Source organism: Piliocolobus tephrosceles, chromosome 5, assembly GCF_002776525.5.
Source record: "Piliocolobus tephrosceles isolate RC106 chromosome 5, ASM277652v3, whole genome shotgun sequence".
NCBI classification, from domain to species: domain Eukaryota; kingdom Metazoa; phylum Chordata; class Mammalia; order Primates; family Cercopithecidae; genus Piliocolobus; species Piliocolobus tephrosceles.
In genome coordinates, this window is record NC_045438.1 from 134,391,469 (window position 1) to 134,411,600 (window position 20,132).

Below are 20,132 nucleotides of genomic sequence, written 5' to 3' on the forward strand. Positions count from 1 at the left end.
TCTCAGCTCATTGCAACTTCTGCCTCCCAGGTTCAAGAGATTCTCTTGCCTCAGCCTCCCAAGTAGTTGGGACTACAGGTGCCCGCCGCCACGCCCAGCTAATTTTTTGTATTTTTAGCAGAGACAGGGTTTCACCGTGTTAGCCAGGATGGTCTTGATCTCCTGACCTCATGATCTGCCCGCCTTGACCTCCCAAAGTGCTGGGATTACAGGCATCAGCCACTGCACCCAGCCTTTTCTTCCTCCCCTCCCCTCCCCTCTCTCTCCTCTCCTCTCCTCTTCTTTCTTTCTTTTTTTCTTTCTTTCTCTTTCTTCCTCTTTCTTTCTTTCCCCTTCCTTCCTTCCTTCCTTTCTTTCTCTCTCTCTCTTTCTTTCTTTCTTCTTTTCCTTCCTTCCTTCCTTTCTCTCTCTCTTTCTTTCTTTCCTTAATAAAGATGGGGGGTCTCACTATGTTGGCCAGGATGGTCTTGAACTCCTGGCTTCAAGCAATCTTCCTGCTTTGGGCTCCCAAAGAGTTGGGATTACAGGCGTGAGCCACTGCACCAAGCCAGTATCTGTTCTTTAACAAAACATTTTTTCAATTGTTTTATGCTAGGCCCTGGGATAACTGCTGGGTGAACTAAGCAAGGATAAGTGAGTCACAGACTCTGCTTTCAAGAAGTTAGACAGGTGTAGGGGAGATTATCAACAAAGAATGACAATACTATGTCACAAATAGTATGATAAAGCCAGTCACAGTGGCTCATGCCTGTAATCCCAGTGCTATGGAAGGCTGAGGTGGGCAGAGAGCTTGAGCCCAGGAGCTCAACACCAGCTGGGCAACACAGTGAAATCTTGTCTCTATGAAAACATTTAAGAATTAGGTGGGTATGGTAATGTGTACCCGCAGTCCCAGCTACTGAGAGGCTGAGGTGGGAGGATCACTTGAGCCTGGTGGGGGATCAGGGGTTGAAGCTGCAGTGTGTCGTAATTGCACCACTGCACTCTAGCCTGGGTAACAGAGAGAGACCTTGTATCAAGATAAAAAAGAATAACCATATAATTAATCAGGACAAACCCAGACCACTAGGATGAATGCAGGTAGTCAGGGAGAGCTTTCTGGAGGAGGTGACTTTCGAGTTTTGAAGGATAAATATGATTTGGCCTCTCTCTGGGTGAAAGGAAGGGATAGGACAATGGAGCGTGGGATGGTCTTGGAAGAAAAGCCTTCTTGACACTAGAGAAAGCATACATGGAAGGTTCTCTAAAGGTTCAAGAAACTGTAGGTAGTTCTGAATGCCTAGAATATAGGAAATGAAGGGAGGGGTGAAGTTGGCAGGGACCTAGTTCCTACAGTCTTATATTTTCTGGTAGGGTTTTAATTTTTGTCTTCAAAGCACCGAGGAACAACTGCAGTGTTCTAATCAAGGGCTTGACCTAATCAGATTTGCATTTGGGAAGGATTTCTCTTGCTGCAGTGGGTGGATGGGACTGAGGAGGGCTGGACAGGAGCCAAGATGACTAGATGCAAGGTCACAGTTCAGAGGGAAGAGTCCCAATGAAGCAATGACAGAGGGTAAGGCACAAAAGGGCTGGGCCCAAGGATGTTGACAGGCAGAAGCAGTGAAGTTTATTATCAACTGGATAGTGGGAAAGAACATGTCAACAACGCCTCCCAGTTGGCTGGGCGTCGTGGCTCACACCCAGCACTCTCGGAGGCTAAGGCGGGTGGATCACCTGAGCTCAGGAGTTGGAGACAAGCCTGGCCAACATGGTGAAAACCCATGTCTACTACAAAAACACAAAAAGCCAGGCATAGTGGTGCACACCTGTAATCCCAGTTACTTGGGGAGGCTGAGGCAGGAGAATTGCTTGAACCTGGGAGGTGGAGGTTGCAGTGAGCCAAGGTTGTGCCACTGCACTGCACTCTAGCCTGGGAGACAGAGTGAGACTCTGTCTGAAAACAAAAAAGACAATGCCTCCCAAGTTTCCGGCTTAGCAAAATGAATAAATAACCTATTAGTGTTTTCTCATGTGACTTTTTTTGTTTTTAAGAAACAGAGTCTTACTCTGTCACCCAGGCTGGAGTGCAGTAATGGCATGATCATGGCTCACTGTAGCCCTGAACTCCTGGACTCAAGTGATCACCCTGTCTCAGCCTCCTGAGTAGCTGGGACTTACAGGCTACTACTACCATGCCCTGGCTTCTTGTAGGACTTCTGGAGAAGTATTTAAGTGGAATAATGTTAACTATAATTTTTTTTTTTAGACGGAGTTTCGCTCTGTTGACCAGGCTGGAGTGCAATGGCATGATCTTGGCTCACTGCAACCTCCGCCTCCCAGGTTCGAGCGATCCTCCTGCCTCAGCCTTCCGAGTAGCTGGGATTACAGGCACGCGCCACCATACCCAGCTAATTTTTGTATTTTTAGTAGAGACAGGGTTTCACCGTGTTGGTCAGGCTGGTCTCAAACTCCTGACCTCAGATGATCCGCCCACCTCGGCCTCCCAGAGTGCTGAGATTACAGGCTTGAGCCACTGCATGCAGCCAAGTCTAATTTTTTTAAACAAATTTAAACTTACTACTCACCCATTGTCTTCAAGGAAAGGACAGAATCCCTTGGTTAATGTTCCCTGAACAAAGACAAAGTAATTATTACTCAGTCAAGGAATCTGGGGGTAATCTTTTGGGCTCTTGAAACTAAACATGCCCATAGGCTGGGAGCGATGGCTCATGCCTGTAATGCCAGTACTTTGGGTGGCTGAGGTAGGCGGACTGCTTGAGCCCAGGAGTTCGAGGCCAGCCTGGGGAACATGGTGAAACCCTGTCTCTACAAAAAAATACAAAAGTTGGCTGGATGTGGTAGTGCTCCAGGCTGCATGACAGGCGCCTGTAGTCCCAGTTACTTAGGAGGCTGAGGTAGGAGGATTGCTTGAGCCCACAAGGTCTAGGCTGCAGTTGAGCTGAGATTATGCTACTGCATTCCACCTTAATAGACACAGCAAGACCCTGTCTCCAAAAAACAAACAATCGAACAAAAAATCCCAAACAAAATCATGCCCATAAAAAAGCCAGGATAAGGAATTAGAAACCAAAAGAAAACCTCCAGCTATCTATTCGTTCAACATTTACTGGACTCTAATTTTCTTTTCTTGAAGAAAGAAATATTTAATAGGCAAACAAACTATTAATAGCATTTGGGGTGCCCTGAGTGCCTACTATGTGCCAGGGCCAAGTAGGTTTATCATCTTTATTTGCAGAAGTTAAAAAATGAAGTAATCGGGTGGTATGAACATTAAAAAAATGTAATTGACGTTACAACCAAGGTGTATTTGATTTCAAACCCAGATCTTTTTGACTATGCTAAATACAAGCAAATTCAAAAAGGGTAATTAGCCGGCCACGGTGGCTCACACAAGTAATCGTAATGGCAGCGCTTTGGGAGCCCGAGGGTGGATAGCTTTGAGGCCACGAATTCCAGACCAGCCTGGGCAACAAAATGAGGCCCACCACCAATCTCAACAAAAAATTAAATTAAAAAAGTAAAAAAACCAAAAAGGGTATTAAGCAATTCACAGACAGATAATGCGCAGGATTTTTGGTACGTTTAGGGCATCTGCATGGTACTAGCTTTGTTCTGGGTTGCTGAGAACATTCACAGGTCATATACCAGTTTTCCTTTCTGGAGAGCTTCTGTCTGTGTATCTTTTTCTGGAGAATCTGTTTGACATCCACAACACACACTCCTCATTTATTGCCAGAAACGATGATGCTTTATGATTTACATTATGTGTGTAATACACACGCACACACGCGCGCGTCTTCCTTTCTGGCCCTCGTTTACCGTAAGAGGAAGCAATTGCTTTTAGCATCAATAAAGGATTGCAGGATAAATATTTGTTCTTCGTAATGGGCGACATGCACCAGCCCATAAGACATCCAGAGGTTCAGGTTATCAATGAAAGTGCACACGCCTCCCACGCCCCGTTTCCGTGCAGTTCCAAATCTCAGGTGTTTCCAGCTGCAGCTTCCGTTGCCTTTAACTACATCCTACCTTTTCCTTCAGACCTTCCCCCTCAACCCTTTCGAGACCGACAGGCACGGCCCAGGGGCGGGTGGCATGACCTTGGTTCATCCTCGGCCGCGGAGACACGGCATGACCTTGGCCAAGTCCCCGCTTCCCCATCCGCTGACTGGCGAAGCTGGACCGCTGGGTCTCCGCTCCGGCCGCTAGGCGTCCTGCGCGGGTACCCTATCTCCCCCGGCTTCTTCCGCGCGGCCTCCCCCGAGTTCTACGCCTACGCTGCCGGCGTAGCGGCCGCCTGGAGTCGCGCGGCCGGCTCCTTTCAGACGCTGGTTTCCGCCGCGCGGATTGGGAGGGCGCGATTCCCGAACGCGGCCTGCGCTGCGAGCGCGCGGTCGTCCCGCAGGCCGGTGCGGCCTTACGCCGCTGACGCATCGCGCCCAAGATGGCGGCGCGGTCGTCGTCGGGGGTGGCGGTGGCAGAGGGGGCGGCGGCCCTGGCGGCAGTGGAGACGGCAGCCGTGACGGTGGCAGCGGCGGCGCGGGACCTGGGCCGGGGGGAATGAGGCGGCCGTGGCAGGCCAGCGGCGGAGCAGTGTAGCGGAGAAGCTCCCCCTCCCTGCTTCCCTTGGCCGAGCCGGGGGCGCGCGCGCACGCGGCCGTCCAGAGCGGGCTCCCCACCCCTCGACTCCCGCGACCCGCACCGCACCCCCACCCGGGCCCGGAGGATGATGAAGCTCAAGTCGAACCAGACCCGCACGTACGACGGCGATGGCTACAAGAAGCGGGCCGCATGCCTGTGTTTCCGCAGCGAGAGCGAGGAGGAGGTGAGGCGCCAGGCTGGGCGGGCCGGGGTCGCCGGGTCTCTGGCCCCTTCGGATGGAGGCGCGAGGGGCGCGGCCGCCGGAGGAGGGTGTGACCGGGCCGCCCCGCTCGTGCAGAATGATGTCCTGACGGAATTTCCTGAGGCGAAAAAGGGGGGAAGGAGCAAGGACGTTGGGGCTGAAGGGAAGCGGGTCTGAGTGTGGCCGCACAGGACGCGCCGGGCGGAGGGGGTGACCGGCTTGCGGCCGAAGCGCTTCGGTTCGGCCGCCTGTTACCGGGGAGAGCGGCCGCGGGAGAAGGCAGTGGGCTGGGAAGAGTGCGGCTTTCGGTTCAGGCCAACAGCTTTGATCCAGGAAGAGCCGCTCCGCACTTGTCAGCCAGGCACATGTGTGCGGAGGCTGGTGTGCACGAGGCGCGGGCCGGCCTTTGTGGCAGAGAAATAGTGCGCTTCATTGGCAGGTTTGGGGTTTGCCGAAGGATTAGGTGTCTGTGAGCCCAAAGCCGAGGGGTGGGGGTGGGGGTGTCTTCGGAAGATTTAGGGCGTTGTGCATAAGCCACAGCCAGCTGTTTATTTTACAGTGCGCTGGGTAGCCTTTATGGTGTAGTCTGAGAAGAAAGGACATTTGATATAATAATCCTTGTGTGCTGACAATGTTTCATATTAATTGGGAAGACCAAAAACAGGATTTAATATTTTTGCCCTGACGTTCCTCCACTGCCTTGTGGGAAGAGCCTTAGGATTAAATTAGCTAGGAAAATAAAAATGTTTTAGAATCAGTTTCTTTTTATAATAGGTAGGGTACTTTAAACAAAAATCTCGGCTTCCCAAAGCCGTTTCTGTGGTGATGAAGGGAGTTCAGAGAAGCACATGTTTTGTAAATCCACAAAGAATAGCTGCTTTGGAAATTCATAAGATGCCTGTGGGAATGCATTTCTCTTGTGTGCATTGTGGTAAAATGGCAGTTAAACTGCAAACAGTGAAGGACAGTGAAATCCAATATGTTATATTCCAGCATTCAGCAGTGGGCTATGGTGGCAGGGCCGCAGTACAGTGTGCATGGTGTCGAAATGGGGAAAGGAACTTGACCCGTTAGTTATGAAAAGAAGCTGTGGCGAAAGAGACAGATGGATTGCCAGGAGTTGCTGTCCAGAGGTATTTAGGAGGAAGTGGGAATTTGAATTACTGCCTGAAGAAAATTAGTTAGTGAATTGTGCTGTTAAGGGATCCCATGTGTGCGTCCTTTCAGCAAAACAGAACGAAAGGAGATTTGGAAACGTATGCTTTGTATCCTACCATATATTGTAAAAGTCCCCAAAACAGATGCATTGTAATAGCTAACCAGGGCCGTGCTGTAAATTATACACTGTTTTGGAATGCATATTTGAGTAAAGTAAAATTATTCGTGGTGCTTACTGCTCCAGAGGCATTATTCTCTTCATTATCATATCATGTTATGGGAAATCAGATGGGATCACAGGCTCTTAACTGAAGGGAAAGCTGATTAGCATAACAGCATGTCTTACTACACTAGTATGCCTAAATCTGTGAGCACCCCAATTATAAGTATAGTTTAGTTGTACAAATGATGCAAAACTATTTGTTTTGAAAAATCACACCAGGCCGGATGCGGTGGCTCACGCCTGTAATTCTAGCACTTTGGGAGGCCAAGGTGGTAAGGCCACGTGTTCGAGACCAACCTGGCCAACAGACCCCCATCTCTAAATTAAAAATAATAATAATAAATCATACTAGAAATAGAAAACGTATTTTTGATAAATTGAAAACTATAGATCATAAGCAAACTAAAAAAGGCTTAATTTTTCATTTTCTGTTAAATGTTTTATTATGCACTGACATTAGGAACATTAATGTTGAAAGCTTACTTGTCTGTTTAGGCTACTTCACTGCATCTTACAAGTCAGACCAGGCATAAGACTTGCCTTCTAGGAGCTTACTTTTTTTCTTTTATTTTTTGAGACAGAGTCTCGCTATGTCACCCAGGCTGGAGTGCAGTGGCCGGATCTCAGCTCACTGCAACCTCCACCTCCTAGGTTCAGACGATTCTAGGAGCTCACATTTTTCTTTTTAAAAATTTATTTATTTATTTTGAGACAGAGTCTTCCTCTTTCGCCCAGGCTGGGGTGCAGTGGCTTGATCTCGGCTCACTGCAATCTCCACCTCCCGGGTTCAAGCAGTTCTCCCTGCCTCAGCCTCCTGAGTAGCTGGGATTACAGGCGCCTGCCACAATGCTTGGCTAGTTTTTATATTGTATTTTGTATTTTGTATTTTTTTTCAGACGGAGTCTTGGCTCTGTCTCCCATGCTGGAGTGCAGTGGCACGATCTCAGCTTACTGCAAGCTCTGCCTCCTGGATTCACGCCATTCTCCTGCCTCAGCCTCCCAAGTAGCTGGGACTACAGGTGCCTGCGACCACGCCCGGCTAATTTTTTGTATTTGTAGTAGAGACAGAATTTCACCGTGTTAGCCAGGATGGTCTCAATCTCCTGACCTTGTGATCTGCCTGCCTCGGCCTCCCAAAGTGCTGGGATTACAAACGTGAGACACTGTGGCCGGCCTTTATTTATTTATTTTTTTGAGACAGGCTCTCACTGTGTCACCCAGGTTGGAGTGTAGTGGTGTGATCATGGCTCACTGCAACCTCAACCTCCTGTGCTGAAGCAGTCCTCCCATCTCAGCCTCCCAAGTAGCTGGGACTACATGCACAAGCCACCACACCTGGTTGATTTTTAAATTTTATGTGGAGACAGGGTGTATTAGTCCATTTTCACACTGCTATAAAGAAATACCTGAGACTGAGTATAAAGAAAGATGTTTAATTGACTCACGGTTATACATGGCTGGGGAAGCCTCAGGAAACATACAATCATGGCGGAAGGCAAAGGGGAAGTAAGAACCTTCTTCACAAGGCAGCAGGAGAAAGAGAAGCGAAGGAGGAACTCCCAAACACTCATAAAACCATTGGATTTCGTGAGCACTCACTAGCATGAGAACCACATGGGGGAAACTCCCCATGATCCAATTACCTCCCTCACTCAACACATGGGAGGGATTACAGGTCCCTCCCTCCACAAGTGGGGATTACAAATCGAGATGAGATTTGGGTGGGGACACAGAGCCGTACCATATCACAGGTTCTCCCTTTGTTGCCCAGGCTATTGCCAAACTCCTGGGCTCAAGAGATCCTCCCATCTCAGCCTCCCAAAATGCTGGGATTATAGGCAAGAGCCACTTTGCCAGTCTAGGAGCTTAAAATTTTAAACTGTTAAAATGAAGTTTCTTTAATGCATTGAAATATTTAGTTTCCTTTATTGAATTTCTTTTTGAATGTTGGTTAATGAGCAGAGGAATCATGCAAAGCTTTAAATTACAGATGCAGTGGGTGTTACAGCTAAATCCTGGGAAGAAAAAGAAAATGAGTGAAATACGTCCATTTTAGATTTGTTCAGTTCAACAAACATGTATTAAAAACAACAAAACGCATGTATTAAAGAGCCTACAATGGCGGCAGCACTGTGTCATGGGGAATCTAAAGATTAGCATCCCTTCCTGCGGACAGAGTTGAGTAGTTTTAGATGAGATTCCTTAATTGGGAGGGATTTTGGACCACAGAATAATCTCTAGGGTGCTTTTCAACTCTCAGATTATATAATTGTGTTGGAAGGAAAGTAATTTGTTAGTTCCAGGAGAACTTTTATGTTCTCAATAGATGTGCCAGAAGCATTAGCTGCCACACATTGTGGGAATGTAAAATTCAAACCGAATAGGGCATTCAACCCAATTAAAAAATTTTTTTAATGGGCACTAATGGCCTTAATCAAGATGGAATAGTTTACAGAATATTATTAGCATTAATACAATAGTAATGTAAGTATAAACAGGACCTTGATTTATAAATTTAAGCAATGTCAAGAAGCATACATGCAATGTGAAGAAAAAGAGATGAAAATACAGCCGTGTGTTGCTTAACATTGGCGATACATACTGAGAAATGCATCATTAGGTGATTTTGTTGTTGTGTGAACATCATAGAATGTACTTACACATACCTAGCTGGTATAGCCTACTGCATATGTAGGCTATATGGTATAACCTGTTGGTCCTAAGCTGCAAAACTGTACAGCGGGTGACTGTACTAAATAAATAGGCAATTGTAATGCAGTAGTATTTGTGTTTCTAAACATACGTAAACAAGCAAAGTACAGGAAAAATACGGTACAAAAAATAAAAAACAGTTCACCTGACCAGGACACTTACTATGAATGGTGCTTGCGCGACTAGAAGTTGCTCTAGATGCGTCAGTGAGTGAGCGGTGAGTAAATGCGAAGGCTTAGGGCATTACTGTACACTACTATAGATTTTAGAAACACTGTACAGCTTAGGTTGCACTAAATCAAAAAATTATTTTTTTTTCAAAAATTAACCTTAGCTTACTGTAATTTTTTTACTTTATAAACTTTTACATTTTTTAATGTTCTGACTCTTTTGTAATATTAGCTTAAAACACATTGTACATCTGTAGAAAAATATTTTCTCTTTTTTTCCTGTCATACTAAAATCACTTTTTTTTTTTTTTTAAAGAGTTGAGATCTTGCTCTGTTGCCCAGGACACAGCCCAGGCTGGTCTTGAACTCCTGGGCTCAAGTAATCCTTCCACCTCAGCCTCCCAACAGCTAGCTAGGACAACTGGTGTATGCCACCATGCCTGGCTAATGTTTTCTTTGTTATATCCTTATTCTAGAAACTTTATTTAAAGGTATTATTTATTATTTATTTGTTTTACTTTTTTTTTTTTTTTGAGACGGAGTCTCACTCTGTCACCCAGGCTGGAGTGCAGTGGCGTGATCTCAGCTCACTGCAAGCTTTGCCTCCCGGGTTCACGCCATTCTCTTGCCTCAGCCTCCTGAGTAGCTGGGACTACAGGCGCTCACCACCATGCCCGGCTGATTTTTTGTATTTTTAGTAGAGATGGGATTTCACCGTGTTAGCCAGGATGGTCTCGATCTCCTGACCTCGTGATCCACCCGCCTCGGCCTCCCAAAGTGCTGGGATTGCAGGCGTGAGCCACTGTACCCGGCCCATATTTTGCTTTTTAAGCTTTTTCTTTGGTTGAAAACAAAGACACAAACACACATTAATCTAGGCCTACACAGGGTCAAGGATCATCAGTATCACTGTCTTCCACCTCCGCATCTTATCCCACTGAGAGGTCTTCAGGAGAATAACAGGCATGGAACTGTCATCTCCTATGATAACAATCCCTTCTTCTGAGACTGTTTTACAATTAACTTTTTAAAAAGTAAGTAGAGAGAATACACTCTAACATAATAAAAAGTACAGGATAGTAAATACATAAACCAGTAATACATTTACTATCAAGTATTTTGTACTGCACGTGATTGTATGTGCTACATTTTTTGTTGTTGTTGTTGTTGTTTTGAGACAGGGTCTTACTCTGTTGCCCAGGCTGGAGTATAGTAGTGTGATCACGGCTCACTGTAGCCTTGACCTTCTGGGCTCAAGCGATCCTCGCACCTCAGCCTCCCAAGTATCTGAGACTCCAGGCACGCGCCACCATGCCTGGCTAATTTTCGTATTTTTTTGTAGAGATAGGGTTTTGGCATTTTACCCAGGCTGGTCTTGAGCTCCTGGACTAAGGCAGTCTGCCTCCTCAGCCTCCCTAAGTGCTGGGATTACAGGCATGAGCCACCGTGCTCAGCTGTGCTAGACTTTTATATGACCGGCAGCACAGTAGATTTGTTTGTGTACTCACCATAAACACGAGTAGCGCATTGTGCTATGTCACCACAGCTACGATGGGATAGGAATTTCTCAGCTCCATTATAATCTCTTGGGACTACTCTTGTATATGTAGTCTGTAGTTGACTGAAATGTTATGTAGTACATGACTATATTAGAAGATAGTATCTCATGAGTAGCCAAACCTATCATTCTAGGTTTTTTTTCCCCCGGCTCCAGAAAACTTTATTTATAGACCAGCAATGAGAGGCTGGAATTCTGATCCAGGTTAGGATGTGTCAACATAGTAAGTTTATTGAACACTCATTGAGTGCCAGGTTCTGTGATACCGTTGTGAAGGAGACAGATAAGCAGGGAGCTTAGAGTCTAATGGGAGACGTGGAACAACAAACAGACCCAACAGCATGATGAAAATGATTCCCTTTTCTCTTTCTGGCTTCTCTTCTTGTTGATAAACAAAATTTATCAGAAAAAAATCTCCCACTTAACAAGTTCTACTGATTGTTATTGATATGTTGATAACATCTTTAAATTGGGTATTTGTGGTAACTAACATTTATTACAGTAGTTTGAACCTGATACACAGTTTTTTAACCAACCACTACTTTAACCAGCTTGGTACACTGAATGCTTGGCAGTTACTCAGCAGGCTTCCCGGTCTGGTGTACCCCAACCAGATGACCTCCCAGCTGCCAAATTGTGTGATGACAATTAGTTACCTTTATTCCTGTATCTGTTTATGTTCATTGTACTTGTTATTGTAATTGTGCAACTTAACCAGTGAAATTTGAGATCAGAAAAGAACAAGGCTGGGCATGGTGACACATGCCTGTAATCCCAGCACTTTGGGAGACCAAGGTGGGCGGATCATGTAAGCCCAGAAATTTGAGACGAACCTAGGCAACATGGTGAAACCCCATCTTTACTGAATACATAAAACTAGCCAGGCACAGTGGTGTGCACCTGTAGTCCCAGCTACATGAGAGGCTGAGGCACAAGAATTACTTGAACCCGGGAGACGGAGGTTGCAGTGTGCCAACAGCACGCCACTGCACTCCAGAGTGAGAGTCTGTCTCAAAAAAAAAAAAAAAAGAAAGAAAATAAATTACTGCTCACTTGTATGGACAAACTGGAGAAGATTGGAGAGGGGATCTTAAAAGTCTAGGACTCTGCACATAGATTACTTCATGAATGTTTTTAGGTTTTTGTTCTTTTTTGTTTTTTTTTTTTTTGAGACGGAGTCTTGCTCTGTCGCCCGGGCTGGAGTGCAGTGGCCGGATCTCAGCTCACTGCAAGCTCCACCTCCCGGGTTCACACCATTCTCCTGCCTCAGCCTCCGGAGTAGCTGGGACTACAGGCGCCCGCCACCTTGCCCGGCTAGTTTTTTGTATTTTTAGTAGAGACGGGGTTTCACCGGGTTAGCCAGGATGGTCTTGATCTCCTGACCTCGTGATCCTCCCGTCTCGGCCTCCCAAAGTGCTGGGATTACAGGCTTGAGCCACCGCGCCGGGCCTAGGTTTTTGTTCTTTATAGAAACTAGGACTGAGAGACATAGATCATTCATTATGGGTGTGGCATATGAAAGAAAGACAACTTACAATTCAACAGTAGACTCATACTCAAAACAAGATCTTGGCCCTACAAAGATTAGCAAATAAATACATGTTTATATACATATAAAAGATTTATTTGCTAATAATATGTATATGTATACATATTATTTACACACTATAGGTGTGTGCCACCTTACCTTGCCAGTGTATGTATATGTATATGTATTTTTTTTTGTTTTTTTTGAGACAGAGTTTCGCTCTTGTTGCCCAGGCTGGAGTGCAGTGGCACAATCTTGGCTCACCGCAACCTCCACCTCCTGAGTTCAAGCGATTCTCCTGCCTCAGCCTCCCAAGTAGCTGGGATTGCAGGTATACACCACCATGCCTGGTTAATTTTGTGTTTTTAGTAGAAACGGGGTTTCTCCATGTTGGTCAGGCTGGTCTTGAACTCCTGACCTCAGGTGATCCACCCACCTCGGCCTCCCAAAGTGCTGGGATTACAGGCGTGAGCCACTGCACCTGGCCATGTTTTTTATTTTTTATAGAGTTGAGGTCTCATGTTGCCCAGACTGGTCTGGGACTCCTGGCTCAAGTGATCTCCCTACTTGGCCTCTCAAAGTGTTGGGATTATAGGCATGAGCCATCACATCTGGCCTGTTTGATTATTTAATATTTTCATTTGCTTCCTTTTTGCAAATAATATATAATCAATATATGAAGTACGTATATATAAATGTATATTTATCTGCTAATCTTTGTTCTTAGGGCCAAGATCTTGTTTTGAGGTTTTTTTTTTTTTTTTTTTTTTTGTGGAGGCAAGGTCTTGCTCTGTTGACCAGGCTGGAGTACAGTAATGCGATCTCAGGTCACTACAGCTTCCACCTTCCAGGCTCAAGTGATCCTCCCACCTCAGCCTCCCAAGTAGATGGAAGTGCAAGTGCATGCCACCTTGCCCAGCTAATTTGTGTGTGTGTGGTGACAGGGTCTCACTATATTACTCAGGCTGGTTTTGAACTCCTGAGCTAAAGCGATCCTCCCACCTCAGTCTCCCAAAGTGCTAGGATTACATGCGTGTGCCACCGCGCCCAGCCTACATTTATATTTTTTAATCAACCGTATCCTTTACTTGAACTTTATCATAAACTGTATAGAAGACTAACTTCTTGAGTAAGATTTTATTATCCTAAATTGGGTAATTTGATATTTGTCTGTCATATTATTCAACTTTGGCCCTCCTAAAGTACTTCCAGTAAGATTATCCTTCTTCCCCCAGTCTTTCCTTTTTTAGAGCCTCTGTGAGGAGAAGTGAGAGACAGGGGTAGGCTTGTTTGTACTCTTAGAAAGGCCAGATGATACAGAACATACAACAAATGACATCACAGTGCCTAGGAAACTTAAAGCTGCTCCTAACGGGTCTGTTTTTACCCAGGGAGAAAAATGAATACTAATAGGATTGTGTGAGTTAGATTTCCCTGTGCCTTAAAGCTGTTTTAATAAAGAAAGGATGAAGCTGTTCCTAAGGTGTTAGGTTTGTTTGTTGTACTTTTCCACTAGAAGCCCTATGTCTCTTGGCAAACGGGGAGCTGCTTCACATTTTCTCAGATCCTTCAGCTCACCGGTTGGAATGGAGAGATGATTGACATTGGAGCTCCTCAGTGGGCAGAGACTGGTGGCCTGTTTGTCTGTAAAATGCCCCAGAGGAGCAGGTGAACTGACAGCAGGCTCTAGAGAAGGGAGTAAGACACCAGGAGCAATCCCAGAGGCAATAACCATGACAAAGGGCTTCCGGTAGATCCCAAGGTGGTTAGGGAGTCCTTTTGTAACATATCTTGGTCACTGTTCAATATTACATTGCTCTAAGATCATGATGGGTTCATTGATCCAGTCATGACTGGACATTTCTACTCCTCATTTCTCAAAATCTTTCCTGGAAGCTTTTTTCCCCTGCTTCACCTTCTGTTTGCCTAATACCAGTTAGTCATTTCTTCCATTACATTATTTTTTGCCTCCTTCCCAAGGTGTGAATTCTGGTCTAAATTCATACTGCAGTCTCCATTCTTTTAACTCCTTGCCCCAATCCTACTTCTTTGCTTTTGCTTTAATTCTCATTTCTCAATAAAAATAGTGCTGCACATCTACTGTGTGCTGTGTGAAGCAATCTATATCTTTCTTCATTGCCTAGTACAGAAAGGAAGGGCCCTTTTTCAGGAATACAATTGTTTATTCATTTCTTCAGCACACATTTTTGGAGTGTCTGTGTAAGACCTTGGGAATACATGGATAAATAAGACTGTTCAGCATTTTGGGAGGCCTGTGTGGGAGGGTCGCTTGAGCTGGGGATGTCTAGGATGCAGTGAGCTGTGTTTGCATCATTGCACTCCGGCCTGGGCAACAGAGCGAGAGAGACCCTGGCTCCAAAAAGAAGAAATAAAATAAAATAAAATAAAATAATGAAATGATTCCTTAAATAGGCTTTCTTTGTATACAGTTAGTTAATCTCTTTGTTCATAAAACAGTAAAGTCATTTTAAAGAACTGCTTAGAAAATCTTTTCTTTGACTTGGTTTTTTAACATATTTCTGATGTGTTTTATAAGAGCAGCTTAGCAATGTTGAATAAAAATGGATATGAACTCAGACATAGTGCTTATACTTTTCTTAAAAGGAGGAAGGATTGTGATTTTTCTTTTTTTGGAAATGGAGTCTAGCCCTGTTGTCCAGGCTGGAGTGCAGTGGCGCGATCTCTGCTCACTGCAACCTCCGCCTCCCAGGTTCAAATGATTCTCCTGCCTCAGCCTCCCACATAGCTGGGATTACAGTCACCCACCACCACACCCGGCTAATTTTTGCGTTTTTAGTAGAGATGTGGATTTCACCATCTTGGTCAGGCTGGTCTCAAACTCCTGACCTCATGATCCACCCTCCTTGGCCTCCCAGAGTGCTGGGATTACAGGCGTGAACCACCGCCCTGGCCTTTCCTTTTTTTTTTTTTTTTTGAGACAGGGTCTTGCTCTGTCATCCAGGCTGGAGTGCTGTGATGCAATCATGGCTCACTGCAGCCTTGACCTCCTGAGCTCAAGCGATTCTCCTTCCTCGGCCTCCTGTGTAGCTAAGATGATAGGCATGCACAACCATGCCTGGCTAATTCAGTTTTAGTAGAGACAGGGTCTTGCTGTGTTCCTCAGACTGGTCTCAAACTCCTGGGCTCAAGCAGCAGCCCTCCTGCCTTGACATTCCAAAGTGCTGGGATTACAGGTGTGAGCCACTATACCTAACCATGATTTTTCTTTGAATATTTAGAAATCCTAATAAAATACACATTAAGGAAAGTTACAAAACAAACAAAACAAGAGAAATCACATTGTGCTTATACTTGGAAATTTGTTTGTGTTTTGAGACAGGGTCTGGGTCCGCCACCTAGACTGTAGTAGTAGTAGTAGTGGCATGATCATAGCTCACTGCAGCCCCAACCTTCCGGGCACAAGTGATCCTCTCACCTCAGCCTCCTGAGTAGCTGGGACTATAGGCATGTGCTACCACACCCTCCTAATATATATATATAATTTATTTATTTATTTATTTATTTATTTATTTATTTATTTTTATTTTTTTGAGACGGAGTCTCGCTCTGTCGCCCGGGCTGGAGTGCAGTGGCCGGATCTCAGCTCACTGCTAGCTCCGCCTCCCGGGTTTACGCCATTCTCCTGTCTCAGCCTCCCGAGTAGCTGGGACTACAGGCGCCCGCCACCTCGCCTGGCTAGTTTTTTATATTTTTTAGTAGAGACGGGGTTTCACAGTGTTAGCCAGGATGGTCTTGATCTCCTGACCTCGTGATCCGCCCATCTCGGCCTCCCAAAGTGCTGGGATTACAGGCTTGAGCCACCGTGCCCGGCCTATTTTTTATTTTTTGTAGAGATGAGATTTTGTTATGTTGCCCAGACTGGTCTGGAACTCCTGGCTCAAGTGATCCTCCCTCCTTGCCTTCCCAAAATGTTGGGATTGCATGCACGAACCACCACATCTGGCCTGTTTGATCGTTTAATTTTTTTTTTCTTTTTTTTTTTGGAGACAGAGTCTTGCTCTGTCACCCAGGCTGGAGTGCAGTGGCGCCATCTCGGCTCACTGCGAGCTCCGCCTCCCGGGTTCCCGCCATTCTCGTGCCTCAGCCTCCCGAGTTGCTGGGACTACAGGCGCCCTCCACCACGCCCAGCTAATTTTTTTGTATTTTTTAGTAGAGACGGAGTTCCACCGTGTTAGCCAGGATGGTCTCAATCTCCTGACCTCGTGATCCGCCCGCCTCGGCCTCCCAAATTGCTGGGATTACAGGTGTGAGCCACCGTGCCTGGCTTTTTTTGTTTGTTTGTTTGAGATGGAATCTCGCTCTGTTGCCCAGGCTGGAGTGCAGTGGTGCCATCTCGGCTCACTGCAAGCTCCGCCTCCCGGGTTCCCGCAATTCTCCTGCCTCAGCCTCCCAAGTAGCTGGGACTACAGGCGCCTGCCACCATGCCCGGCTAATTTTTTGTATTTTTTAGTAGAGACGGAGTTTCACTGTGTTGGCCAGGATGGTCTGGATCTCCTTACCTCGTGATCTGCCCACCTCGGCCTCCCAAAGTGCTGAGATTACAGGTGTGAGCCACTGTGCCTGGCTTTTTTCGTTTGTTTGTTTGTTTGAGATGGAGTCTCACTCTGTCGCCCAGGCTGGAGTGCAGTGGTGCGATCTCGGCTCACTGCAACCCCCATCTCCCAGGTTCAAGTGATTTTCCTGCCTCAGCCTCCCGAGTAGCTGGGGTTATAGGTGACCACCAGCAAGTCCAGCTAATTTTTGTATTTTTAGTAGAGTTGGGGTTTCACCATGTTGGCCAGGCTGGTCTTGAACTCCTGACCTCATTATCCGCCTCCCTCGGCCTCCCAAAGTGCTGGGATTATAGGCGTAAGCCACCGTGTCCAGCCTATTATTTAGTACTTTTATTTGCTTCCTCTTTGCAGAAATGATTTGATTGCTAGACTTATATTCAGCCCTCATTAACCAAATGTGCTGAGCCCTGACTCAGGGCTTTTACACTTATGACTGTGGTATTGATTTCTTCCTAAGAAGCTTTGCAGTTTGGGTAGTTTGCCTTTAATAATAGTAAGACAAAACTTTTAGATTTTATTGCCAATATAAGTTAGGAAAACAATCCAGAGAGTTTCTGTATATGATAATTGTATTTCTGTGGGGTTTTTTTGTAGGTTCAATAACTATTTTATGAGGAGCTAGCTGGGCACGATCATCCTTCTGCCAGGGTATGTGGGTCATTTTTTTTTCAAAAGGGAATTATTATTTTTGGTTACAAAAGTAATTGTATTGTGGTATCTATAAAGAATACTTCAAACTGAGGAGTTTTAAAATGTGTAGAATACAGAATCTGAGCTTCAGTCTACTGGCAAGATGGAATTTAGGCCGGGTGCCGTGGCTCACACCTGCAATCTTAGCACTTTGGGAAGTGGAGGGGAAGGATCACTTGAGCTCAAGAGTTTGAGACAAGGCTGAGCAATGTAGTGGGACCCTGTCTCTATAAAAAACATTAAAAATTAGCCTGGTGTGGTGGTATGCGCCTGTGGTCCTAGCTACTTGGGAGGCTGAGGTAGGCGGATCACTTGAGCCTGGGAGGTCAAGGCTGCAGTAAGTCATGGTTGTGCCACTGCACTTCAGCCTGGGTGACAGAGTAAGACGCTGTCTCAAAAGAAAAATAAGATGCAGTTTGGAGTGTAAAATAGAGAAGTGTGGAGAGAGGTGTTTATAGAATTGGAGAAGCCTGTGAAGAAAGATGGGCTAGAGTGTCAGGGATGACTTTATGGAGCAGGCTAGACCTGAACAGTTTGGTCGAGTATGGGTAGTTGAAGAATATCCTAGGTGAAGGACACTGGGCCAGCTAGACCATGGAAAGTCAGAGGCCCAGATATGCTGCCTTTGGAAGCCTGTTTGTATCAACGTATTGTGGATAAAGAAAGCTCTTATGCCCTGCCTGTCCCCCTAATCTGTGCTGGGAGAAAGAGAGAAAGTAAGAGGGCCCAATCCAGTGTCTGAGAGAGTGATGACTCTTTCTCTCATCCCCAAGGACATGAAAGCAAAGATCTCAACAGAGAATTCTGTTCAAAATTCTATTTTGAACCCTGTAACTAACAGTGAAATCAACCAGGAAAATCCTTAGTGATTTTGGTTTCACCTACTTTTCATTTCATGGTATGAATACTATATACCACTAAAAATTAGTACTTTAACTGGCTGCAGTGGCTCTTGCCTATAATCTCACCTACTCGGGAGGCTGAGGCAGGAGGATTACTTGAGACTAGGAGTTTGAGGCTGCAGTGAGCATTGATCTTGCCACTATACTCCAACTTGGGTGACAGAGCAAGATCCTTTCTCTTAAAAAAAAAAATAGAGCTGGGCACGGTGGCTCACGCCTGTAATCCCAGCACTTTGGGAGGCCAAGGCAGGTGTATCACCTGAGGTCAGAAGTTCAAGACCAGCTTGGTCAACATGGTGAAACCCAGTCTCTACTAAATATACAAAAATTAGCCGGGCATGGTGGTGGGTGCCTATAATCCCAGCCCGGGAGGCTGAGGAAGTAGAATCGCCTGGACCTGGGAGGCGGAAGTTGCAGTGAGCCGAGATCGTGCCACTGCACTCCAGCCTGGGCAACAGGAGCGAAACTTTGTCTCAAAAATAATAATAATAAATAAATAGATAAAAATTAGTACTTTACTGCATAAAAGAAATTTGATTTAATATGTATTTACTTTTTTTTTTTTTTTTTGAGATGGAGTTTCACTCTTGTTGCCCAGGCTGGAGTGTAATGGCTCAATCTCAGCTCGTTGCAACCTCCGCCTCCCAGGTTCAAGGGATTTTCCTGCCTCCACCTCCCAAGTAGCTGGGATCACAGGTGCGTGCCACCACATCTGGTTAATTTTTGTATTTTTAGTGGAGATGGGTTTCACCATGTTGGCCAGGCTGATCTCAAACTCCTGACCTCAAGGGATCTGCCCACCTTGGCCTCCCAAAGTGCTGGGATTATAGGCATGAACCACCACGCCTGGCATAAATTTTAAAATATAATCTCTGTGCCAGGTGCAGTGTCTCAAGCCTGTAATCCCAGCACCCTGGGAGGACAAGGTGGGATGATCACTTGAGGCCAGGAGTTCGAGACCACTCTGGGTAACATAGCAAGACCCTATCTCTACAAAAAAACTTCCATGGATTACTTTTAAATTTTTTTTTTTTTTTTTGTCTTTTTTTGATATGGAGTCTCCCTCTGTCGCCCAGGCTGGGGTGCAGTGGTGTGATCTTGGCTCACTGCAACCTCTGCCTCCCAGATTCAAGCGATTCTCCTGCTTCAGCCTCCTGAGTAGCTGGGATTACAGGCAGCTGCCACTACGCCCAACTAATTTTTATATTTTTAGTAGAGATGGGGTTTCGCCCTATAGTCCTTGCCACTGCAATATTCTGAGCGTTTGATATTTTTTCCAATAAATTATTTTTGGCTTCAGACAGCCAGGCTTCGTTTCTTTTGCTTGCAACCAAGAACTTTGTCTAATGTATCACTTCAGTAGTTTTTAAGGTAGACTCCTCAACTAATCCAGTGCACCAGAAGAAACGTATACATGTTGAGTCAGAAATTTTTTTGTGTGTGGGAGAGCTTTTCATTTTATTTATGAAGCAAGCTTTAACATTTTTCTTTTTTTTTCCCCCCCTAGTCAGGATCTTGCTCTGTCTCCCAGGCTGGAGTACAGTGATGTGATCATGGCTCCCTGCAGCCTCATCCTCTTGGGCATAAGCAGTTCTCCCACCTCAGCTTCCCAGGTAGCTGAGACTACAGGTGTGTGCCCCCTCATCTGGCTTTTTGTGTGTGTGTGTGGGAGAGATGAGATCTTGCTGTGTTGCCCAGGCTGGTCTCAAACTTCAGGGATCAAGCAGTCCTCCTGCCTAGACCTCTCAAA

General features: G+C 45.7%; 1 protein-coding gene across 1 annotated transcript in view; it reads left to right on the plus strand.

The window, feature by feature from the left end:
- The first annotated feature begins 3,659 nt into the window (after positions 1 to 3,659).
- NUDT3 (nudix hydrolase 3) overlaps positions 3,660 to 20,132 on the plus strand; it is a 112,967-nt gene continuing 96,494 nt past the window's right edge. The window contains exon 1 of the mRNA XM_023212556.3: positions 3,660 to 4,828. Within this exon, the coding sequence (XP_023068324.1) occupies positions 4,730 to 4,828 (99 nt within the window). The 5' untranslated portion in view covers positions 3,660 to 4,729. The remainder of the gene's footprint in view (positions 4,829 to 20,132) is intronic.